The 26,457-nt window shown below is 42.8% G+C and overlaps 1 protein-coding gene across 1 annotated transcript in view; it reads left to right on the forward strand.

The window, feature by feature from the left end:
* RNF212 (ring finger protein 212) overlaps positions 1–26,457 on the forward strand; it is a 575,632-nt gene that overhangs the window by 60,526 nt on the left and 488,649 nt on the right. The window contains exon 2 of the mRNA XM_044063463.1: positions 7,617–7,697. Within this exon, the coding sequence (XP_043919398.1) occupies positions 7,617–7,697 (81 nt within the window). The remainder of the gene's footprint in view (positions 1–7,616; positions 7,698–26,457) is intronic.

Here is a 26,457-nt window from a genome sequence, read left to right on the forward strand (position 1 = left end):
GAAACGTTTTTCTTATTGGGCAGAGTCTAGGAATGTGGATCACTTCTCAGCCCCAGTCCACGAAATACTTGAATTTCTAGCCCAACTTTTTCACTCCGGGGCCGCTTCCGCTATGATTAGGGTACAATTAGCGGCCATTTCTAATTTTCATATCGGTTTTCAAAATTCTAACATCATGTCTCATAAGCTCTGTAAAGCTTTTTTGAGAGGAACAGCTCTTCTTAGACCTCCAGTGAGAGATCCCCCTCCTTCGTGGGACCTTAATTTAGTCCTAACTTCCTTAATTCTGCCTCCATTTAAACCGGCAGCATCCTGCTCCATCAAGTTTCTGTCTTGGAAGACACTGTTTCTGGTTGCTATCACTTCATCTAAGTGTTTCTCAGAACTTCAAGCACTATGTGTTCGTCCTCCTTACCTGGTGTTTCACAAGGACAGAGTTTCTCTGAGGACTAATCCTTCGTTTCTTCCTAAAGTCTGCTCAGAAAATAATTTAAATCAATCTATAGATCTCCCTGTGTTCTTCCCCAATCATAGCAACAAGGCAGAGTACAAGCTTCACCAATTGGACTTTCACAGGCAATTGCGTTTTTACCTACATAGAACTAAAGAAATAAGAAAGTCAGACCAATTATTCCTTTCTTATGCCTTAAACAAACAAGGTCTCCCAGTTTCCAAGGTGACCTTATCCAGATGGTTGTCCCACACTATTACATTTATTTACCAGTTACGGAATAAAGAGTTACCAACTAAACCGAAAGGTCATTCTACTAGGGCATTAGCCACCTCCGTAGCTTTTCAGTCTAGGTTGCCCATGGATTCCATCTGTGCAGCTGCCACGTGGGCAAACCCTCATATCTTTATTTCTCATTACAAGGTGGATATGGTCTCCTGGAGCAGAGCTGACTTTGGTTCCACTGTTCTGAAGAGTCTGTTCCACTGAGCCACCCAGAATGTTAGGTGCTAGGGATGCTGTCCCAAACAGCAAGAATGAAGGCGAGATAGCCAACTTAACATTAAGAAATTATGTACCTACCATAACGTTCCATGTTAGTTGTCTTAATCTCGCCTTCTTTCTTGCATCCCTCCCTCCGTTCCCCCCGTCCTAGTGGATCTAGAGGAATCCTTTTTCACTGGCTGAGTATTCTTTATTGTTATTCTCCTGGCTAGGTCTTCCTAACCTATTCTAGATTTTAGGATGCATGGAACAACCAGTTTTTTGATAACTGGTTTCTCTCATATTATGTCTGGGATTAGCTATTTAAAACGAGATCTGGGTAGCTGTCGCTAGGCATCATGGGATAAGGGGTAGCCTCGAGCTCTCGAGCTATTGAAGATGGCCAAGTCGGAGCCGAGGATCGGCTCTGATCCCAAACAGAAAGAAAGAAGGTGAGATGAAGACAACTAACATGGAACGTTATGGTAGGTACATAACTTCTTATTCCAGCTCCCCTTGCTGCTGCATTGGAGCCAAGTTCGGCTCCAACATGCTCGGCTCCGACCGTCATGTCCGGTGACTGAAGCTCTTCTGTCGGTGCCGATGGGGAGGGTTTGAATCGATCTTCTTCCGTTCAGAGCCTTCCTCTCGTGTGCTTCCGCCAGGGTGAGCTCGGACCCTGCATCTATCTCGGAGCCGATTGCTCTGGCTCCGGCACCAACCTTGGTCTCTTCCGAGTGGGGGTGGTCTTCGGAGCCGGAGAGGTCGGCTTTTGAGGTGATGAAGAGCGTGCTGTCTCAATCTACAGCCGCTGCCAGTGGTACAAGCACTCTTCCCCCCAGGGCACCCACTTCAGTCTCAGTACCTATTATCTCTGTAGACAGCAGAGACCCGCAGCTTCAGGAGCCACGGCTGGTGGTCCCCACTCTTCCGAGGCCTTCCAGAAGGTCCCTTCGAGGAGTCCCCTCGGAAGAGGGTATGCAAGAGGAAGCATATTGACTCCCAGAATGAGTCTCTGACATTGGACACTGACCTCAAGGAGTCAGAAGGGGCCCCCAAGTCATCCTCTGATGATGTCTCCTTTGTGGACATCCTGGAGATCCTTAAACAGAGGTGCAACTGGCCCACTGTCAACCCTTCTGATGAGGAGTTGGTGTACCTGAAGGCTTTCGGATCTCAACCTTCTGCCTTTTGGGTGTCTCCACCTTTCGACGACCTAATGGATCTGGTTAGTTGGAAGGTGTGGGATACTCCCGATGCCATGGAGCCAGGTCCCAGGAGACCAAATAAGTTCCTGTCTGCCCCTCTTGAAAAGGAGTTCTTGTCTAAGGGCATTCCCATAGATACCATGGTGGTGGTGGCGGCCACGAAGAAAGAGTTAGCGGAGGCTTCTTCCTCTGTTCTTCCGCCAAACAAGGAGTCTCGACAGATGGACAGATTTGGGAAGCGTGTATTTAGTTCATCGGCATTTACACTCTGATCTCTGAACTATCTTACTCACTTCACGAGGTTGCAGAGAGATCTCCTCAAGGAGTTAGGAGATTCCATATAGGGTCCTTGTCCTGAGGGAGTCCCTGATAGGATCTCTGCTCAGTTGTCCACTCTAAAGTCTGTAGTTAACTCCTCCATGCGGCCTCTCTCCCATGCGGCTGATGGAGTGAGCAGAGCAGCGGGATCAGAAGTTGCCCTTAGGCGCCACTCCTGGATGCGCCTGTGTAATTTTGCAGAGCCATTCAAGTCCACCTTCTTCAACGCCTCGTTTGATGGTTCCTTTATGTTTGGTCCCAAGGTGAAAGAAACACTCGCTCGGTGTGAGCAGGAAGGAAAGACTCTCTCTGCCATGGGAGTTCGTTTTACCGTTCCCTCTCGGCCATACCCAAAAGGTCAAAGGAGAGGTAAAATGTGGTTCAAAAAGTCCTAGAGGGTCTTTCCGGACACACAGAGTGATTCCCCCTTCAGAGGCAGAGGAGGAGGAAATGGTAGATGTCGCCCTAGAAGCAGGGGCAGTCTGCAGTACAAGCAAGGCCGTGATTCCTTTCGAGGGCGACCTTATCAGTGCTTCTGATGTGGGGCCCGACTGTGTTTCTCTGGGGCCAGTCGGAGGTCGCATCTCTTTGTATTCAGAAGCCTGGCTAATTATCACCCAAGACAAGTGGGTATAAAGAGTTGTTACCAGAGGCTATATCATACCCTTTTCCCTTCCACCGTTTGTTCTCAAAAAGATCCCAGATGTTCCACCCAATCACAGGGATCAGGCAGCTGTGGAGATAACAAGTTGCTCTTAAAAAGAGTCATCCAGCCAGTACCAGTAGACCAGACAGGATCCGGAACTTACTCCAGGTTCTTTTTAGTCCCAAAATGAACTGGAGACTGAAGGCCAATTTTGGACTTCAGCAGATTAAACGAATCCATAAAGAAGGACAAGTTTCAGATGGTCACACTGCAGTCGATACTCCCGTTGTTAGGGAAAGACTATTGGATGTGCTCTTTGGATCTCCATGACGCCTACTACCATATAAAAATGGACAAGGCGTCAAGGAGATATCTGCACTTTCGGCTGGGAGCCGGTCATCATCAGTTTCGTGCTCTGCCCTTCGGTCTCACCACAACCCCCAGGGTGTTCACCAAATGCATGGCAGTAGTGACAGCTCACTTGAGACGTCAGGGATTCCAGGTGTTTCTGTATTTGGACAACTGGCTCCTGACCGCCCCCACCAGGCATTTACTCATCCAAAACAGGGATGCCACCATTCAACTTTGTGTTCAACTAGGGATCTCCATAAACTGGGAAAGATCTGCATTACTGCCCTCGCAATCTGTGATTTTTATAGGGACAGAGGTAGACACAGTGGATATGACAGTTTGTCTCCCCGTCAAAAGAGCACAAAACCTCATCTCACAAGTACAGTGTCTTATTCCACTTCGGAACGTCAAAGCAACTTCTGGGTATGATGGTCTCAACCATTCTGTTAATACCTTTAGCTAGGTTGCACATGGGAATCCTCCACTGGCTTCTGTTTTCCCAGTGGTCATTCCAATATCTACAGCTGAGTCACCCTATCCTGCTGATGTAATCATGCAAAAATGACCTTCATTGGTGGATAGCCCCCAACCACTTGTTCACTTGAGCTCCCTTTGTTCCTGCCCAACCCGTTGCCACTGTGACCACGGACGCCTCCCAGGTGGGGTGGGGGGGGACATTATCTTGGCAGGACTGTCCACGGCACATGGCAAGAATACGAGGCTCATCTGCATATCAATGTTCTGGAGATGAGGGCGGTGATTCTGGCGTTGCAAGCTTTCAGGACCTTCTTCCTCCAGGGACGATTGTGATACAATCGGACAGCATGTCGGTTGTGTGGTATATCAACAAACAGGGCGGTACCAGATCTTACCCACTCTGTTGAGAGGCCATGCGAGTTTGGGAATGGGCGATTTCTTCCCTGTGGTTTCTGGTGGCAAAGCACATTCTGGGGACAACCAACGTGATAGCCGACAAGCTAAGCCGGGCAATCTTGCTGCCTCATGAGTGGTCTCTGAAACGGGAAATAGTGCAGATTTTCCAGAGATGGGGACAGCCTTGCTGCAACCTTTTTGCCAGCCCAGTCAATGCCAAATGCAGCAGCTATTTTTCACTAATTCCCCCTCCGGGGGAAACACCCAGAGATGCTCTGGTCCATGATTGGCCCATGGGACTTCTATATGCCTTTCCTCCATTCCCTCTTATTCCTAAAGTGATTCAGAAAGCCAATCGGCTGGGAAGCAAGTTGATCCTCATTGCTCCTTACTGGCCTCGTAAGGTCTGATTTCTCTTCCTCGAGCCTCTTCTCCTGAATGATCCTTGGATTCTGGACCCAGTTCCAGATCTATTGACCCACATGTCGGGTTCGCTACATCCCACTCTCCACACCCTCAAATTGACAGCATGGCTGCTCCAGCTCCATCTCTAGTCAGGCTTCATGATGTTTCTTTATCAGTATCACATATTCTCTTATCCTCGCATAAACCCTCAACCAGGAGACTGTATGTCAGTAAATGGAAAAGGTTTTTATTTGGGCACAGAAAATGAATGTGGATCCTTACATTGCTCCCATTCCTGTGATTCTGGAATTCCTTTCGTAGCTTTTTCAACAGGGATCTGCCAGAGCCACCGTCAAAGTACAGTTGGCGGCAATCTCTCATTTTTATTTAGGGTCCCCAAATGCCAACCTTATGACTCATAAGCTATGCAAGACTTTTTTGAGAGGAGCCACTTTACTGAGACCACCATTACAAGAACCTGTGGCTTCTTGGGATTTAAATTTTGTGTTGTCCAAATTGACATCCCCTTCCTTTGAACCTTCTCACTCATCTTCCTTAAAATATTTGTCTTGGAAGACTGTGTTTTTAGTAACTATTACGTCAGCCAGACGTGTATCTGAGCTACAAGCCCTGTCTGTTAAGCCACCTTATTTAATCTTTCATAAAGACAGGGTATCTTTACGTACCAGTCCCTCATTTGTTCCCAAAGTTTGTTCTACTGCTACCTTAAATCAGTCCAGTGAGCTTCCAGTTTTCTTTCCCAATCACTGTAATGCAGCTGAATATCATTTCCACCAGCTGGATGTTCATAGACAGCTACGTTTTTATTTGCAACGGACCAAAGAATTTCGGAAGTCGGACCAGTTATTCATTTCCTTTTCCAACTCCAGATTGGACTTACCAGTTTCTAAGGTGACATTGTCTAATTGGATTTCTAGTTTCATAGCCTTCATCTACAATTTGGAGGGCAGACCTTTACCCCACAGGATCAAGGCTCACTCTACCAGGTCTCTGTCTACCTCTACAGCCTTTCAAGCCAGGGTACCACTTGATCATATCTGTGCAGCAGCTACGTGGGCTACCCCTCACACCTTTATTATTCATTATAAGTTGGATTTGGCATCCAGGGGTAGAGCATCCTTTGGCTCCACGGTGCTCAGGAGTATTTTCCAATGAGCCACCCAAGAATAAGGCGCTAGGGACGCTGTCCCATATGTAAAAATGAAGGTGAGATTGGACTACCTAACATAAAGAAGTTATGTACTCACCATAACGTTCCATGTTGGTAGTCCGTCTCACCCTTCATTTTTACCAACCCTCCCTCCTGCCCCCATCCTGGAAGATCTGGAGGTAATAATTTGATTCTCTTGGTTGGTGACCCATTAGTATTGGTTTGTTGGTTAGGGGTTTTTCTGTTTCTAGCGAGCAGCAAACAAGATTTGGGGATTGCACTGGTGCACCATGGGATACCCGCTTAGCCACGAGCCAACCAGAAGTCTTCGAGCTTGTAAATCGGCCGAGTCGGAGCCAAGGATCGGCTCCGAACCCATATGTAAAAATGAAGGGTGAGATGGACTACCAACATGGAACGTTATGGTGAGTACATAACTTCTTTTTCTTGCCAGTCATTTGGGGATTGAAGTCACTAAATAATGACATATATTTACTTTCAGACTTTATTTCCTTCAGAAGAATTCATGTTAACACAATTCCCTTTATACAACTTACTTTTTATTTATTTATTTATTTTTTATTTAAAATCTATTCATATTTTGGAGCCTTTGTTCCCCCTTTATTTCAGGCTTTAACCACATTTCTTGAGCTAAAAGCTGGGGACGTGCGTAAACCTCTTATCTGCTGCCAATGTTCCATCAATCTCACTGTCTCTGCCGCTGCCACACAGACACCACCTCCATCACACACCCTTGTCCTTCAAAAAATGCATCCTAACACAAGTGGTATTATTGTAGCCAATTTGTTTGTTTGTTTGTTTTTTTAAACAGGAGTACATTCCTGTTTTGAGCCTTTGCTCCCCCTTAATTTTATGTTTTATTCATTGAACTAGTATAAGATAAGAGAGGTATGTAAACCTCTTGAATGCTGCTTCTGCCGGTGTTGGATTGTTCTCAGTCTTCACACTCTCACTCACACACATCTCGCTTTCATGCACACGTTCACACGCACAGAGAGACACATAAACACAAAAAAGAAACATACACATACACTTTTTTCATTTATATTTATATTTTACATTAGCTAAACAGCAAAAGTGCTGCTTAGCAAGTCTAAAATAACTGCTCGATTGTTCTCGCATTCGCTCACATGCACGCATACACTGACACACACAGACATAAACACACGCACACTTTTGTTTTTCTTTTTAATATATTTTATACTCACTAAACAGCGGAAGTGGTGCTTAGCAAACGTAAAATAATGGTGGACGTTTTTCTCTGTCCAAGCTCTATGATGGCTTGATATGCTGCTGTGAAGCAGCAGACTCGTTTTTCACTGGGTATTACTTGTGCATCCTGCTGGAGAACATTCGTTCTCCAATCAGGGTGCTGATGTACAGTAAGCCCATTCTCTAAAAAACGTTACTATACTAATCAAGCCTACTGCATCTAATTACCACTTCTTCATGAGAATCAAATATCAAACTAATTTTTGAGAAATTTGTATGGTCAGAGAAAGAAAACTGGAAGGATTTTTAGTGAGATAAATATTAATAGATCAGTAATCCCCACATGCGTCATGATGATCTTTTGTTATGGTAAGTGCATAACCTCGGGGTTTTTTTTTCATTGTAAAAAAGTGATATTTTTTAAAATTTTTCTACCTAGTCCATACCTAATATTTTCCTTATGTATTCATTTATTAGAAGCAGATGAATCCAGATATACGGGCCCTTTTTACAAGTATAGATGCATTGTGCAAGCAGTATTCAAAGGAAGTCAGTCGGGTATGTTGATTTTACCTACAGTGAGATGTCAGATATATTTGAGTTGTTAATAAATGCATTCAGCAGTTTATATTTTGGATAATCACAGCTGTGGGAGTTTTAATTTATTAAATCTTTGCTTGAAATGTTTCTGATTGTGTCTCTTAGCTAATTGTTAAAGCTTTATTTTAGGACTGCTAAACTTTTTTATCAGGTGTCTGTTCAAGTTTTACTTGTGGTGTCTTTATCCATTATAAAGCTATAATGATAACCCATCCTCCTCAAATTTTTTACATTTTCAGTTTATAGGTAAGATTTCAGTAAAAGAGAGACCTGGTTCAAAGCTCCAGAGAGCACCCCTGCATTACCAGGCTATAATTTATACCACAGCTTTCGAACACCAAACCCAGACCGAAACACTAAAGGTGGAGGCGTGTCCATATTCATTAAGGATATCCACACCTCTAGGCTAGTTGCTCAGCATAATGCATCCGAGATTATCCAAGTTCAACTAACTCTGGGCAAAACCGCAATCCAGATTGTAGCTTGCTACAGACCCCCCACCATGCCTCAGGATTCCCGCTCCTCTTTTCTTGATACACTGGAAAATATTAGGGTACAACCCAATACTGTAATAATGGGTGATTTCAACTGCCCTACCATTAACTGGGAAATCTACTCATGTATCAGCTGTTTTGCTCAACGTTTTCTGGAAATCATCAATTCCAATGCCTTGGATCAACTTATCCACACCCCTACCAGGGGCACAATATCCTAGACCTGGTCATCACCAACATGGGCAACCGGTATTCCACACCAGAGGTCAGCTCCTCGTTGATCAGATCCGACCACAAGCTAATCACCCTAGACATCCACATCCCGCTCCCACCCCCCATTAGGAAAACAACCGTAAAAAATTTCTCCAAAGCCAACTTCACGCTTCTTAAGACAGAAGTGGCAAACTTCACGACACCCGTGCAGATGGACAATAGAAGTACGGATGCTGAATCCTACACAAATGCACTTTATATGCACTTACACGAGTGCATGGATCATGCCATCCCTAACATAACCAAGATGCTATCCTCCAAAAAAAGGAAGCCAATCTGGTGGTTTTCTGCCATAAACAAACTCTACAACAGAAGAAAGAAACTGTTGCAAAAAAGAGTAAAATCCCATGATTGGAGGAACTCCCTGGTCAGCCTCAGTAAGAAGCCGAGATCCCTCATAAAATCCTCCAAAGCTAGTTATGAAAACAAAATTGCCGCTGATTTTAAAGACAACCACAAAGCATTCTATAGCTATGTCAAGAATCTCAATGGCAACACTCAGATCTGCTCTGAGTTACAGCACAATGACACTAAATATACAGAACCAACTGATATTGCCAACATCCTGGCAGATAGGTTCAGTGCTAACTTTACCCCCCCCCCTCACCCCCTAAAGGGCCCATCTTTATACCGGAAGAATGCAAAGTTCCTGTAATCACAGCTGCACAGGTAAAAACCTCACTCTCCAAAGCCAAGAACACAGCATCCATGGGACCTGACAACATCCCAGGCTGTCTTCTACATGAAATACAGAATGAACTGACACCCCACCTAAGTACCATGTTCAGTCATAGCCTCACCTCAGGCTTTGTGCCCATTGAATGGTGCACCGCGATAGTTATAACACTCCACAAAGGGGGGGCCACAACAGACCCCGGGAACTACCACCCCATTAGCCTGACGAGCCTGGTCTGCAAGGCCATGGAACGTATCATCATGGAACTCATAAACAAAGACATTGGATATCTCCAAATGCTGGACCCCACACAGTTCGGGTTTGTAAAAGGCAGATCATGTCTCCTAAACCTGATAGACTTCTCTGAAGTAGTCACCAAAGCCATAGATGAGGGTAAGGTGGTTCACACAGCCTATCTAGATCTCGCCAAGGAGTTCAACACCATCCCCCACTCTGGAATTATAGATAAACTCACTAAACTAGGTATAAATCCCTGTGTCACAAGATGGATTGCCAGCTGGCTTACTGACAGAACCCACACTGTGAAAGTAGCAGACTCCAAATCAGACTTCAGACCAGTGACAAGTGAAGTACTGCATGGTTCAGTCCCGGGTCCTCTCCTGTTTGGTATCTACTTCTCTGAAGTACAGGCTAACACAGAAGGTCTTAGGCTAACTATATCCACAGATGACTGCAAACTAGGAGTCATAATCGAAACTCCTAACGATGTGGACATCCTACAAAAGGGCCTCACTGAGACAGATGCCTGGTGTCAAAGCCATGGCCTCAAGCTCAGTGCCAAAAAGTGCATTGTCATCCCCTTTGGTAAAAATTCTGTACCCATGAACTACCACATAGGCGGTAGTCTACTTAACACTGAAAGTGTGATAAGAGACCTTGGGACACAGGTGGACAGTAGTCTCTCCTTTGATAATCACATTGCCACAGTGGTCAGGAAATCCTTCTACTTGGCACACCTCATCACAAAAGGTTTCTCATCCAGAAAAAAGAGGTCATTGTTCCCCTCTACTCATCACTCATTAGACCCATTATAGAGTACAACGCCCCTTTTGGTATGTACCTCACAAGACATTTACAACAACTGGAAAGGCTGCAAAAAACCTCACAAAGAGGATTACTGGCCTCAAACAGATGCCTTATGCAGACCGACTCAAAAAACTCCAGCTTTACTCTATCGCATATCGCCTACTCAGAGGCGATCTCTGCCTAACATACAAAGCTATGTCAAACCCAGAGCTGTTGGATATGCTCCACTTAAAGAAATCCCAATCCCTCTGAACTACACACTCTAGGGACCTAAACCTTGTCACCACAATAAACAGAACATGTTGGAGGGATAGATTTTTGTCCCAGAGACTTCCCATACTCTGGAACAGACTACCTATCTATGTCAAACAGAGCTCGTCATTAGCACTCTTTAAGAAAAATCATGATGATTGGATGGGTAATAGGAAATTCACCCTGGGGATCACTTCTGTGGTTCTGCTTGACAGGGGCACAGGAAAATAATTTTCTTGGGTGGCAAAAGCCAGGGTACCTTTTTGGCTAGGCTTGTATAGGCCCTAGAGCCAATAACCTAGTACCTACCTATGAACCTAAAAATTCACATTGTAGATGCTACAGTATTATCATTTTCTTATTTTTCGTCTGCCTACAGGTTATCCTTTTTACTTGTGTTGGTGTTGTATAAGATATTTTCTGGGATAAAGTTTTGACTGTTTTTATTTGTACTTGCAGAGATCATACTGCTGCATTGGTACTTCCAGTTATGCCATGCCCCATTCAGCATACTGCATTTCCTTTTGTGCTGTACTCTTCCATTTAAGTATTTGTTTAAAGATTATTCATGATTTGCTGTAATTAACTTGTTATTAATATCCTTGTATGCTTAATACTGTGAACCATAGAACAAGAGCTGACGCTTGTATTTCCCAACCGATTTCTGATTCTGCCTTACTCCTGTACTGTATGACCTTAATGGTATATCACAGTTTTCATAAAAATAGGGTTGTATGCAAATAAAAGACAATACATATCAGGCATTGATTCAAAATGGTAGATCTGATGTTTTGTTTTTCATCTGCCTTAACCTTTGGGTAATCAGATCCAATCGGATCTTATGCCAGCATTCTCAGAATCTTCAAGCTCTGCCTCCTCTCCCATAATGCCATGCCTGCCGGGGACTCCTTAGATCTCGTTTGTCACTTCCAGTGTCAGATGTACCCTGATGAAGCTCTGCTCAGATAAGGGAATTTTAACTGTTTTTCACTATTCATATCTTTTTCCTGTCCTCCTTTGAGCTCTAACAGCTTTTATAGCTAGGTGTGTCTGTTAGTAGGACAGTATTACCTTCCCCTCAAAATATATAATTGCTGCATAACTTTCTGAACTGCTGTTTGGTGGACTTTCATTAAGCCCTTCTTTCTTCAGGTCTTACTTATTCCTTTGATGGTACTAATATTTCCTTACATCTGTCTAAACCTAAAGACAAACAAAAAGGTCTGTTTCTTTCTCTTTACAGCTTTACTACTAAGGATTTTTCTAGTGTTAGTATTTTTTCTGAGTTGGTTTTGTACAGCATGGATAAGACCTTGGGTTTCAGGAAATGTGTGCGGTATGGGCAAAAGCTGACCAGCAGCACTCGACCATCAGTAAAGACTCCACCATATAGCAATAAACTTTTTATTAACAAACTAGCATACCGGTTTCAGCTATCCAGCCTTCAAAAGTGCATTAAACTAACAACAAAACAAAACATACAGTTTAAATACCCAAAGCTTCAACGTGATTGACAGTTGTGTTCTTGTTACATGAGTGAATATTCAGCTGAGCACTGTGTCGCACTTGGATTTTGTTTTTCTTGGGAAGTGTTAGTTTTCCACACTGTCAAACCTTCAGTATTGCCTTTATTATAGTTTATTAAACAATGCTATTTTTGGAGCCGACCTTTTGGTGGAGTGGAATCTTGAAAGTGGTTGCTATGGGAGTGAACTACTAACTTTAAATTAATTTACATTTTAAGCTATGATATTGCTGCTGGCTCTTTTTTGGGATTATTTAAATGGCTTCAAGTGGAGGCTTGTACTAATTGTGTTTAAGTTCTTCACCTTAATGTCTGTGCTGGTTTCACAGTGCTCTGAGAGACATGATCTCTCTTGACTAGTTTGAAATGCTGGAAAATAAAAGAGCATTGTTATATAAAGTACGATCTTTTTATATAGGGACCTTCAGAGGTTGAGTGTGAACTAAAATGTTTTTGAAGAGTCCTTGGTTTTTGGATTAATTTGTTTTTTGAGTTTAAAGATTCACCTCCAGGTTTATGCTAGTTCGGAAGTGTTCTGGAGGCGTGGTCTTTCCTGATCAACATGAAACACTGGAAAACTAAAGAGCATGGTTATACAAACCAGGATTTTTTGGATATACGGACTTACAGAGGTTAAATGTGATTTAAATGTCCTTGGTTTTTGGACTATTTTGTTTTTGGGATTTAAAGATGAGTTTGGATCTGGCCCAACGTCTGGAAGGTTTGACAGCCAACAAAAATGATATGGAAATCTTCCAATTATGTTCTAACAATTTTATTTATTTTTATTGTTATTTTACATTTGTTGACTGGGATAGTCCGACTGGATGCATGTCTATTTTCAGCGGAGGTCTGGGGAGAAAAGCTCCAAGGAATAACAAATCATCATAACATGTCACATATTACAAATAACAAATAACAGATAGATTATTTACAGAGATTAGATGGGCAGACAATACACATTACATATAGAATATTTTCAGTGATTAGAAGAGCAAACATTATAACAATTCGTCAGGTAATGGTATTCAACGAGAGAAAAACGGATAATACTATATAGTAGGCTACCTAGCAAATTTACACATTCCAGAGACAGGTTAACCAGGCTTGATACAGTGACATAGCCAGTTTGTTCCCAGGTGGTGTTTGAGCCTAGTTTTGAACTGACCAAGAGAAGAAAGTAAGGTAATATCAGCTGGTAGAGAGTTCCATGATCTACCTACAGAATTTACAAAGAGTGAGTCACTGGCTGTGTTATTAGTTTTACATATCTGAATAAGGAGTCTGTTGGAGGAGCGCAGTGGTCTAGGATTATTATAGAGGATGACAAGATTTTATTATTATTAGGGTTATATATGATTTTATGGGCCATAACCAATTGGTTATATAGTATTAGACTGGGTAGTTCAAGCCATCCAAGCTGGATTAGATTGATGCAATGATGTGCCCCAAAAGGCAGCCCAGTGGCAAACCTGGCAATTTGGTTACAACAGATTGAGAGTTTGTTCAGGACAGTCTTGTTAACATTAGAGAGAAGAGGGGATGCATACAGAAGAGTAGAGAGAAGGTGAGATATGGCAGGTACTGTACTAGGTTCCTTGCCCTGTACTGAGCTGTTTAAGCAAATTGCTGATAGCATCAAGGATTTAAGAACTAATGTATGGCACTTGAGACTTTTTAAGGCCTATCATGTGAAAGGTATTAGTCCCAGGGGTCTTTGGGTTCATTTACAACCCTTTCTTAAGGGGTTGGATGACCAGCTCATTCGGGATTGGAATGAGGCAAAACAGTCTGCTTCTATGCTTTTCGTAAAAATTCTATTGCCTTTTTATGAACGGAAAATTGATAGTTTGGTGGGCAAGGTTATGCAGTTGTGTGATGCTGTTAGAAAATTTGAGCGGGAGGAGGAATATGCTAAACAGTTGAATTTTTCAATTAAGCATCTTGCTACAGTTGAAAAGGAACTAAAAACATGTATGCTTAAGAAGTTTCAGAGGGATTTAAAGGACTATCAAAATGGGAAGCCATTTGATACTAGAAAGGGGGTGAAGTTTTTGGACAGTAAAGAACAACCTTTTTCTTCGCAAAAAAGTAAAAGAAGGAAGTCTAAAATTTCTCAAACATATTCCTACTGCATTCTCAAAATACTGTACTTTTGCCTTGTAAATATTCATGCTGTATACTTCAGTTTCTCTGTTTTTGTACTGTTAAGTATTTTACAACTTGAAGTGTTAGTTTTTTTTTCTAATTTTTTAAATTACTTTCCTGGAGCTTTTCTCCTTGGGTCTCCTCTGAAAAAGGGCTCTCTGGGACCAGTCAGATTAACCTGGTTAACAAATGTAAAAAAAAAAAATAAAAAAACGGGGTGATAGTACTCCTGAGTCATCACTAGGGAATTTTCTTTAGCTACAGAAACTGTTAAATGGAGATTTCATCTTCCTCTCCTGCTGCCAAAAAGAAATTCAATGTTACCCCTTTAGACAAGTTAGGAGGACTGGAAGGAAACATCGGGGTGGGGACCACCAACTCTAGAGACATTATTGCAATTAATGGTGTCCAAGTAACAAAGGATTTTAATATTCATAATATTCATAATATTTCGTATTTGTCTTTATCCCCTGTTCATATTGAATTGCTTAATAAAGGCTTAGGTTTTATTCCTAGTCACTTGGTACCTGAAGATGTTTTGCCTCAAGATATTGTATCATTTTGTAGATTACTAATTCTTAAATTGTATTTTAATGATAAGCAGGAGTTGCTTGTGGAAAATACACCCTCCTTTAGGATCCGGAGGTGGCTGTGATCTACTTTCCTCGGAAGCTTTGGCTCTGAGGGAGAGGGTCGGGGCTTCTCTTGCGCCCTCTGCCTTCAAGGTGGTGGAAAGGGCTTTTTTGCTCCAGAGATAACTGTTTTCTCTTATTTCAGATCCAACCCCTTTTCTTCCATCAGTTGCAAGCTCTGAATCAGTCAGGCCTATTCCACAGGGGCAGACAGTTCCAGCAGAGGAACTTCCCCTCTCTTCCGACACATCTCCAGAACATCCCATGGAAGAGGTTCCCCAGAACAGGACATGTAAGGAGATAAATAAGACTCCCCATTGGAGTCTCTTATGAAAGACACCAATTTTGATGAAGGAGAAGGAAATAAATCGCTGGGCCATTTTTGGGAGTTTGCCATTTCCTCCACTGTGGTGCAATCTCTGAGTTCGTATAGTTAAGTAGGGGGTATGTGGGTGGCACAGCTTCCCAGTTCGGGGGGTGTGGGGGGTGAAGCCCGCCACTTTATGTTGTGTTTTCATTTGTTTTGTTTTTTTTGTTTTGTTTTTTTTTTTAGGTTGTTCGACATTTAGGGGTCGATCAAAGAGCATTTGCTCTTATCAGCTTTCGATAAGCTGATCTAGACCCAATGATATCTCCTTTGGAGATATTCTAGAGATTCTAAAGCAGAAAGGTGGTTGGTTATCCCAAACTCCTTCTCCCAAAGAATCAGTGTTCTTGGAGGCTTTTAGTTCTAGCCCGTCTGTGTCATGGGTCTCCCCTCCGTCAAATGAAATAATTGACCCAGTTTTCTGCTGGGCATGTAAGGAGCTGGATACTGTCGAGCCCAACTCCAAGCATCCTAACAATTTTTTGGCACCACCTGCAGACAGACCCCACTGGAGCAAAGGAGTTCTAGTTGATGCTATGGTGGTGGCAGCAGCCACTAAGAAAGAGCTAGGAGAACAAAGCTTGCTGCTCATCTGCCTAACCAAGAGTATAGAGCATTGGGCAGATTTGGAAAGTGGGTGTTTGCCTCAGCTACCTTTACCCTGAGGTCACTGAACTACTTGCTGCATTTAACTACACTTCAGAGAGATTTGACTAAGGAACTTTCAAATACTCTGTCAGAGTCCATGTCTCCTGAGGATTTCTAAAGAACATCTTCTCAACTGGCCACTCTTGTTTCCATATCAAACACCTAGATTAAGTTAATTTCTCACACAGCTGAAGGTACCTCAGGAACAGTAGGTTAAGGCATCGCAATGTGGAGACATGCCTGGATGCAACTATGTAACTTTGCGGAGCCTTGTACGACATCCTTTATTAACGCCCCATTCGATGGCACTTCCTTTTTTTGGGCCATCAATAAAGGATACACTTACCCACAGAAAAAAGATGGAAAGACCCTCTCTGCCATGTAGATCAAGTTTTCTGTACCTCAGCAGACCTTCTCTAGGAACCAGAGAGATGATAAGAAAATGTGGTTCCACACATTTCAGGGACCTTTCTAGGATTCGCATGGGGAAAATTCCTCCAGACGCAGGGGTGGGTGGTTTAATGTTAGATGTCACCCTAGAGGCAGAGAAGGCCCACAAAACCAGGGCCTTAGAGATTCCTTTTCAGACAGGCCCTATCAGCACTCCTGAAATGATGCCCGACTGTCCGCTTGAGGCAGTTGGGCTCGATTCTCTTTGCACCTGAACACCTGGACAAACATCGCAAAAGATTTATGAGTGCTAAGAATAATATCTGGAGGTTGTTGCATATCATCTTCCTTTCTTCCTCACAGTCAAAGAAAGAAGCTTCCTGATATTCCACCTAGTCAGAGGAAGGCAGCAGCACAAGAAATCCAGAAGCTGCTAAACAAAAGAGTCCTCCAAAAGGTCTCTCCAGACCAGATAAGACTTAGAACTTATTCTTTTTAGTGCCAAAGAAAACAGGGGACCTCTGACCCATTTTGGATCTAAGCAAACTGAACCAGTATGTAAAGAAAGCGCAGTTCTGAATGGTCATGGTTTAGCCCATTCTGCCCTTCCTGCAAAAGGACGATTGGATGTGTTCTGTAGATCTTCAGGATGTGTACTATCATATCAAAATAGACAGATGATCCAGAAGACATTTCTGTTATCACCTGGGATCCAGTCATTACCAATTCAGACCTCTGTCATTTGGACTCACCACAGCCCCCAGGGTGTTTAACAAATGCATGGCAGTAGTTGCAGCTCACTTGAGACTGAAGGGATTCCAGGTGTTTCCATATTTAGAAGACTGGCTCCTAACAGTACCATCAAAGCATCAACTTCAGCATGCCAGGAACTCTTTGCTCCAGATTTGTGACTCTTTTGGCATTACAATAAATTTTGTTAAATCGAAACCGGCACCAGTTCAGAACCTGGAATTCATCAGGACAGTTTTAAACACATCTACACAAATAGCATCTTTGCCTATCCACCACATTACTTCTATCAGAAATCACGTTCAGACTATTCCTTCTCATTCATCTCTCCCCGCAAGGTCAGTGCTTTGAGCACTTGGGTCAGTGGCAGCTGCGATAGTACTACTTTCTCTGACATGCTTCTTTATGAGAGTTCTCCAATGGGCTCTAGCTGTACAGTGGTTCATTCTACATCAACTCTTTTCTTTTCAAGTAAAACTCAACCTGATTTGCAAGTAACACATTCACTGGTGGATACAGACGATCTTTATCTTGGCAGACCATTTGTTCCAGTGATCCCAGTGGTCACAGTGACTACAGACACTTCTCAAATGGGGTGGGGATTGTCATTTCTTCAGTAGAACAGTCCAAGGCATGTGGTTCCCCCAAAGAGAGCAAGCTACATATCAATGTCCTAGAAACAGGGCAGTCCTTTTAGCATTGCAGGATTTTCAAGATGCTGTTTCCTTGGAGACCGTTGCATTTCAAACTGACAACATGGCTGTAGTCTGGTACATCAACAAGCAAGGAGGAACCCAATTTTACCCCCTTTGCAGAGAGGCCATGTGGGTTTGGGAATGTGTGATCTCATCAGACTGCTTTCTTATTGACTGCGACACACATCCTGAGGAAAACCAGCGTACTTGCAGACAAACTAAGCAGATCCATTCTGATGCCTCATGAGTGGTTGCTCAGTCTGTCGGTAGTGAATATGATTTTTAGGAATTGGGGCCAACCTTGCTATGACCTATTTGGTACTCCTTTCAACAACAAAAGCAGCAAGTACTTTGCTGTGATCCCCCCTCAGGGGGAGTCACTGAGAGATGCTGTTCTTCACATTTGGCTGTCGGGTCTCTTTTATGCTTATCCTCCTCTTCTTCTGATTCCAAGATTTTTGCAGAAAGCAAGCGGAGAGAACTCAGTAATCCTCATTGCCCCCTTCTGGCCTTGGCAAGTGTGGTTGCCCTTTCTACGGTCTCATCTTTGTTATCCTCCATGGATACTGGAACCCACTCAGGATCTCTTCTCTCTCTTGTTGGAGATTCAATACCCCAACATTCAGGCCCTCAAGTTCACCTTACGGTTTCTCCACTTCCAGTGATAGACAGTCCAGGCTTTCTTCCCTAGTTCATGCCACTATTTTGGCTTCTCAAAAAGATTCTACCAAAAACGTTTGTAGAAGCAAGTGAAAAAGATTCTCTATTTGGGCATCAGGTAAGGACATTGATCCTTGTTCTGTACCAGTTTCAGCTATTCTTCAGTTTTTGGCATCTCTTTTCAAGGATGCTGCTAGTTTTCCTAGAATTAAACTTCATTTGGCAGCAATTTCAAATTTCCACATAGGGAATAAATGTTTTGCCTTAGTTTCCTCTAGATTGTGTAAAGCTTTTATGAAAGGCATTTTTCTGCTAAGCCTCCTATAAAGGATCCCTCACCGCCTTGGGATCTTACTGTAGTACTCAAGGGTTTGACACAAAAACATTTTGAACCTTCAGACAAATCTGACATAAAATTTCTGTTGTGGAAGACAAATTTCTTGGTAGCTATAACTTCGGCAGAAAGAATTTCTGAACTACAGGCTCTTAGCAAAAATGTCTTACATTATGTTTTAAAAACATTTTTTTTCTGTGGACTAACCCTTCTTTTTTACCTAAGGTAGCTTCTGAAAATAGCATTAACCACTCCATTCATTTTCCAGTTTTCTTTCAAAATTTTGCAAATAAAGGAGAGTACATGCTGCATCTCCTTGATGTACACAGACAATTATGTTTTTATCTTCACAGGACAAAACAGTTTAGAAAGTCAGACCAGATTTTTGTATTTTTCTCTCCAAGTCACCTAGGTCAGTGAGTTTCTAAAGTTACCCTAGCTAAATGGATTACAGACTGTATCTCATGGATTTACTCGCAGAGGGTATGGCATTGCCAAAACCTCCCTGAGCTCACTCAGCTAGATCTATGGCTGCATCGGCTTTTTGGTCAAGAATGTCTGTTGATGACATTTGTGCATCAGCTACATGGTCCAAGACTCATACCTTTATTTCACATACAAATTGGACATCATATCTACACATAGAGCCTCTTTTGGCTCAGCAGTACTCTGGAATATCCTTCCAAGAGGGCCACCCAAGGTTAATGTAACTGGGAACTGTCCCATAAGTGAGGAAGAATGAATAGAACAACGTCAGATTTATGTTATGTACTCACCATGGTGCTGCAGTTGCGTTGTCGCCTCACAGTTAGACGTTGTCTGTTCAATTCTCAGTTAGAGAGTCTTCTGTGTGTCGACATGTGTGAATGGGCGTTCCTTCGTTGAAGGTTGTGCGTTAGGCCCGGCAAGCCAGCATGTAAAAATCAACTGCCAATCATTAGCGGACCGGAGTTCAGCTGTGGCGACCCCTAACTGGGAAAAGCCGAAAGAAGACACACACACTCACCATAATTAGGCTTCTGTGTTGTTCATTTTCATTCTTCCTCAACTCCCCTCCCATCCACCCCCCATACATTTTCTGGATGGACCTATTGGACTGTGATTGGAACCTACAGTTCCAGGTCTTAGCCCTATCTTTTCTGTCTGACTATAACTGAATACCTGTTCCTCATCTATTATTATGAAATAGAGCAGCAAACTCTAACTGAGGCAATAGGGATAGAGTGGGGCATTATGGTTAGAGGGAGGAGCTCGAGGGATGGATCTGAAGTCTGTAGTATGCAGCTGAGTCGGATCCAAGGATTGGATCCACAATCTATAAGTGAGGAAGAAAGAAAATGGGCAACACAGATGCCTAGTTATGTTGAGTACATAACATATAATTAATGTTCTGACTAATTGTGAAAGCATGAGGAATGTTTTATCTGCTGTTTCTTCTTGTGAGGAAAATGTTTCTTTAAATAATTTTGTTTCTTCTGTTGCACAGATCACTACTCATAGTTTGCAGTGTGTTTATGACTCTTCTGATACTTCTTCCAGGACTATGGCCACTGGTACTGTTTTGAGGAATTTTGCATGGCTGCACTTTTAGAACCTTCCAGATGATGTTAAAAATTATATTTTAAATTCCGCTTTGAATAGAGAATTAGTTTTGGCTCGTCTGATGCGGATATAATGAAATGTGTGATGGAAGGGGTAAGCTGATCAAGTGAATCTTTCCACCTTGCTTTTCCAAATTTTCTAAGGGATTTTTCAATTCCTCATCAGTATTGACAAAAAGTAGAAGAAAGAGTTTCAACAAAATACAAGTAAGCAGATGTTTAAGAAGAAATGGCAAGGAGTTTCCAAAAAGAAGTATTGAACCTCTCAAAACCATGGACAGTCCAACAAGTCTGAATGATTATTCAAGAGTTGATCCCTCCCCCCACTCCCTTTTTTCTTCTAGAAAGAATGAATCCCCATTTTTCTCTTTGACAACAGATAGTTTCAGACAAATAGGTTCTGAAGATCATTCATCAAGGTTACTGATGGCAGCAGGAGGAAATTCTCCCTTTCCAGGGAGTCATTCCTCATCCTTCACATCAGACTCTGTTGTTTCCACTAGTTCTTCATCACATTCTGACCCAATGAGTGATAGAAAAAGTTCCTCCTTCCCAGGTGAGGAAGGATTTTTATTCAAGCATGTTCTTAATCCCAAAGAAAGAAAATGCTTGGCGACCAGTTCTCTGTGTTTCTTTCCTAAACTTGTGTGTGATACTTCCTGAATTGAAAATGATGTTAGTTCACAATGAGTTACATAGTCCTGTTTTAAGTTTCCTAGCAGCACTACATGTAAAAGATGCTTATGATCACATCCCTATTCATCCAGACTTCAAAGGTTTCTTAATGTTTTGAGTGTCTGGATGAAATTATCAGTTCTTGTCATTACCATTTGGGCCATCCATTGAACCAAGAGTATTCAATTCACAGTGTCTAACTCTGGTTGTAGCTCATTGCAGGCTGTAGGGTATCCGCATTGTTTTTCCATATTTAGATGACTTACTTATCTTTGCAGAGTTTTTTCAAAGTGTCAGTAATTTTTCTCTTGGGTGAGATATCTCTTACATAAGCTGGGATTCCAAGATAACATTCAAAATTCTTTTTTTTAACTCTTTACACATGATTGTGTTCCTGGCATGTCAGATAGTCACCTCAGTTCCAAGAGCTTTTCTTCCACAGGAAAAAAAAATAGATCTATATCTAGATGCATTTCTAAGGTTTTCCACTCAAACCATGGCCACTTTGAGGGAATAGTTCAGGATTTTGGGTCTCATGGTTTCTATGATTCTCATGATACCCCTGTCAAGACTCCACATGTAAAAGATACAGTTGACTCCAGCACCAACATCCTTTTTCTTTTCAAATCCCAGTGCTGGGGTTTATCAGAAGATAAATTATTTGATGGAGACAACAAGTTTTCTTTAAATGCAGGTGTGCCCTTCTCCCATCCTGTTCCAAAGTAGTCTGTTAGCAGGGAGTGGTGCTTGAAGTGGCCAACCTGTCAGCACTGACCCAGGTGCAGGCAAGGTAACCAGATCACAAGCCCTGGAGGTGAAGAGCCCAAGGGAGGAAAAAACAACTGGTGGGGCCGAACCCTCATGTACTGGAGCTGAGGTGGCTGGGATACATCCAACCTGAATCCAGAAATACCATATCAGTTGCTCCAAACCTTTTGCTATATGGGTAGATTACATTAGTTTACTATATCTGGTAGGTTGAAGGAGAAGAGTCCAAGAGTCCCTGGAGAATGTTTCTAGCAAAGCCTGACCTGGACCTAGAGAAGGAATAGAGCTTATAGTGCTTTGTTACAGGAGACCAAGTAGCATTTCTAGAAGGTAGGGACCTTGGTGTTCTTAATTTCAATGGTGTCACAGATGAGTGAGCCTTGTTGCCAAGAATTCAGGATCGGGGTTCCAGGATTTGGTTCCCTGCTTCTTCTCTGAGCCCCAGCATTCAACAGTTCTGCTGTGGTCTTGTCTTAGGGGCTGGTTGGATTGGCTGTGGAATCTGGTGACTCTGTGGGTTCCTTGGATCTCAGGGGTGTTGGCTCCTGGTGGCCAGCATTGATCTCTGCCTTCAATGTCATTGAAAGGATTTTCTGCAGACTGGAGATGGTGTGGTCAGCAACTGCTGAGAATCCTCCCGTCTTTGTCTAGATCTGTGGGCACACATTGTGAATCTCTGGGACAGCCCACACCTCCAGGACTCCAAGCCACACTGGAAGCCAATCATTATCAGTTCAGAGTGCTGCCCTTTGGTCTCACCACTGCCCTCTTGGTGTTTACCAAGTGCATGGTCATTGTAGCAGTTTGGCTCAGGCTGCAAGAGTTCCAGGTCTTTCTGTACCTGGATGTCTGGCTCCTCACCGCTTCCATGAGGGCATCGTTGGTCAAGTCAAAAGACTTCTTACTCTAGTTGTGCCACTCCGTAGTGATTACTGTATAGCATGAAACATCCAGTCTACATCCTGTTCAAGTGTTGGAGTTCATAGAATGCCATTTGGATGTACACAAGGTGAGCTCCCTTTGTGCTGAGGAACTCATCTAATTCGCATTAACAAGCCCCTGCCATCCATCGTACTGAGGCTGTTGGGTCACATGGCAGCATTTATTTGCCTGCTGCCCCTGGTGAGGTACCATATGAGGATACTCCAATGGATGTTAACATCTCACTGGTTGTACTTAACACATCCAGTGAACTTTCCCATCGTCATGACAAATGTCTGCCATGCCCAGATCAAATGGTGGTTGAGTCTCCCCTGATCTCTGCCGGGAGACTGCTTGTTCTTCCCTGTCCTCAGGTCACAGTCACTACTGATGCTTCCCTCCTGGGGTGGAGGTGGGTATTTTGAAGGGAAGCCAGTTCAGGGGACATGGTCAGCATTTAAGGCTAACCTTCACATCAATGTCTTGGAAATGAGAAAGGTCTTCTTAGTACTTCAGGCCTTTCGGGTACTTTTTAAGGTTGTGATCTCTGTTCATACAGGCAGTATATCTGTGGTTTGGTATCTGAACCTATGGGGGAACTCAGTGTTATCCTCTGTGCTGGGAAGCCAAAGCCATGAAAGTGTGGCAATGGATGATCTTCTGTCAGTCATTTTTGATAGCAATGCATATCCTGTGGAAATCCAGCATCTTAGTGGACAGTTTAAGCAGGAATATTCTTCCTCAAGAGTGGTCTCTGAATTCAGAGGTAGCAGCCTGGATCTTCCAGCACTAGAGCACCTGTTGCTGCAATCTATTTGCCACCCTATCCAACACAAAATGCAGCAGTTATTAAGCCCTGATTACCCCCTCTGGACAGTCACTGAGAGACGCTGTTATGTATGCTTGGCCCCTGGGTTTCCTGTATGCACACCCACCTACTTGTCTCATGATAAAATTTTTTCAGAAAGCTGACTTGTTGCAGAGCAACTGTGATCCTCATTGCTCTGTTCTGGCCCTGACAAGTCTGGTTCTTTTTCCTGTGGCCTCATCGTTGATACCTGCTTTGGGTTCTCAGTCTCATCGAGTGGGGATGCCCCACCCAGTCTTCACTCTCTCAAATTGACCACATGGTTCCTCTAGTTCCTTCAATGGCCAGAGATCCCAAGCTCAATGACAGAGCTGTTAATATTTTATTATTCTCTTTGAAACCTTCTACATGTAAAATCTATACTAGTAAATGGAAACGTTTTATTTTTTGGCTTTTGTCAAAGGGCTTAGATCCTTTTTCAGCTCCTCTCCAAGCTATTCTGGATTTTCTGGCTGACCTTTTTAAATCTGGATTGAGTTATTCTGCTGTTAAGGTTCATCTAGCAGCTATTTCAGATTTCCATATTGGAAGATATAATATACCATTAGCTACTTTGAAGATTTCTAAGACTCTCCTGAGAGATGCATTTGTATTACATCCTCCCATTTGGGATCCTGTTTATCCAAGGAAGCTACCATTCATACTGCAAACCTTATCTGGCCCTCCGTTAGCTGTCTTCCACTGTTTTCTTGAAGTTACTATCCTGGAAGACCATTTTCCTGGTGCCTGTTTGTTAGGTGCTAGACGGGTTTCAGAGTTGCAAGCTTTATCCTTGGCACATCATATCTGATTTTCCACAGGGTGGGGTTTCCCTTAGGACAGATGATCTCTTTTCCTAAGTTGGCATCAGAGTATACTTTGAATCAGCTTATTCATTTACCTCTGACTTTTTCAAACTTCTCTAATAAAGGGTAATATTTACCACATTATCTAGACATTCATGCACAACTGAGATTCTATCTGAACAGGACCAAAGTCTTCAGGATATCGAACAACATTTTATCTCTTTTTTGAAAGCCTGGCTGGGCAAGCCAGTCTCGAAAACAACCCAATGCAAATATCTGTCTTATTGCATTTCCTTTAGGTATTCTTTGAAAGGAAAGTTGTTGCTGGCAAAACCTAAGCATCATTCAACTAAAGCAGTGGCTACTTCTGTGGCCTTTTTCTCCAGAGTTTCTATTGATAATATTTGTGCCATTGCTACTTGGGATAGTGTCAAGCATTTGTATCCCATTACAAATTGGATGTACATTCAAGGTCTTGAGCCTCCTTTGGTTCCTCTGTTCTTTAGAATGTTCTCAACTAGCACCGCCTTCGGATGATACATGGTTGGGGACTGTGTCCCACAGGTTGAAGCTAGACAGAAAATACAACATAGGATACAAAAGTTATGTACTTACCATAATGACATGTATGTGTTGTCTGTTTCCATCTGGTTAAACCATCCCTCCCTCCTATCCCCCCTCCTTCAGTTGTTTGGACCAAGGCAGAGGGTGGCCAAGCTATTGGTGTTTTTTCCCATTCCATCTTGAGGTCCTACTCAAGATTATGGAGCCTTTGTCTCCTTTATGTTTCCTATCTGTGGAAGGAGCAAACTCGATCTGAGGTAGATAGGAGGGAGCAAGGTATTATGGATAGAAGAGATAGAACTATCTAGGTGCATCTTGTGTCCGTCTTAGCTTGTCTAAACATGAATCCCCCTCTTTCGTCTCTTTTTTGTGGTCAACTATTTTGAGAGCAGTGTTGTACTTGAGACTCCCTTCAAAAGCAAATTTCTCCTCCTTGAGATATCAACTTTGTTCTTGAAATAGTGACCTTATCTCCTTTTGAACCTGCCTTTCATGCTGTTTTGAAGTCATCACTTGGAAAACTTCTTTGTGTATTGCTCTGACATGTGCAAGGTAGGTCTCTGAGCTGCAAGCCCTCATGGTGGGCCAACCTTATTTTCCACAAGAACAGAGTTGTTTAAGGCACCAGTCCATCTTTCATCCCAAAAGTTTTTTCTTAATTTACCCTGAGTCAAGCTATCGATCTCATTTTTTTTTTCTGGAACCTAAAGCATGGGAGAGAAGATGCTGCATACCTTGGATGTGTACATGAAACTCATGTAGTACCTTGACAGAAGTAAACCTTTCAGAAAAAGTGAGCAGCTGTTTATTTCTTCTTCTGGGGTAAGAAGGGTCAACCTTTCTCTAAGCAAATGATTGCTCATTTGGCTGTGCTCTGCTTTGTTTTTGTTACTCCTTTCATGGTAAATCTATGCCAGGCAAGGTTAAGGCATATTCCATCAGTGCCTTATCCTTTCTAGTGACATACTGTAAAGGAGTTGACTCTAGAAGTATTGAAGAGGCAGCAACCTGGTCATCTGCTCATACCTTGACAAAGCACTATAAGCTATTCTTTCTTAAATTCCAGAGCGGGCTTTGCAAGGACCATTCTCTAGGGACTCCTGGATCCTAATCCTTCCTCCTCACAGGTTGGGTAGGCTTTGGGAATCTACCCATATGCCACTGAAACAGTGTGAATGATACACATAGTACAGTTGCTTAAGTCCTACTTACCTGTAGTAGTAGATGTTTGAATTTCACCCTGTCTCAGGGACAGCACCCACCCACCATCCTCCTTATTTTGTATATAATTTGTTGGTATCCAACCTTGTTGTGTTGTTGGTTGGCCTTGGTTATTTGTGTTGGTGTTTTTTGACTGCAAATTGCTTGAGTTCAGGCAAATGTGAGAGTGTTCAATCTCGCCGTTTGTTCTTACACATGGGTTCGGAGCTGATCCTCGGCTCCATGTCGGCCGCTTGCAAGCTCTGCATCGAGAAGAATCTCGAGACAACCTAATACCCACAATCCCCCTCTGCCTTTACCTCAGATCTAGTTTGCCGCTGCAGCGTTCGCATCACTGGGTCGAGCTCGAGCACCTAAGATAAGATTAAGAATTTATTCTTGTATTTTTCTTAGTAATTTTATTATAAAAAGTTTGTTAGTGATA

This window comes from Protopterus annectens, chromosome 2.part1 (genome assembly GCF_019279795.1).
Source record: "Protopterus annectens isolate FY-2018-M chromosome 2.part1, PAN1.0, whole genome shotgun sequence".
Classification (NCBI taxonomy): domain Eukaryota; kingdom Metazoa; phylum Chordata; order Ceratodontiformes; family Protopteridae; genus Protopterus; species Protopterus annectens.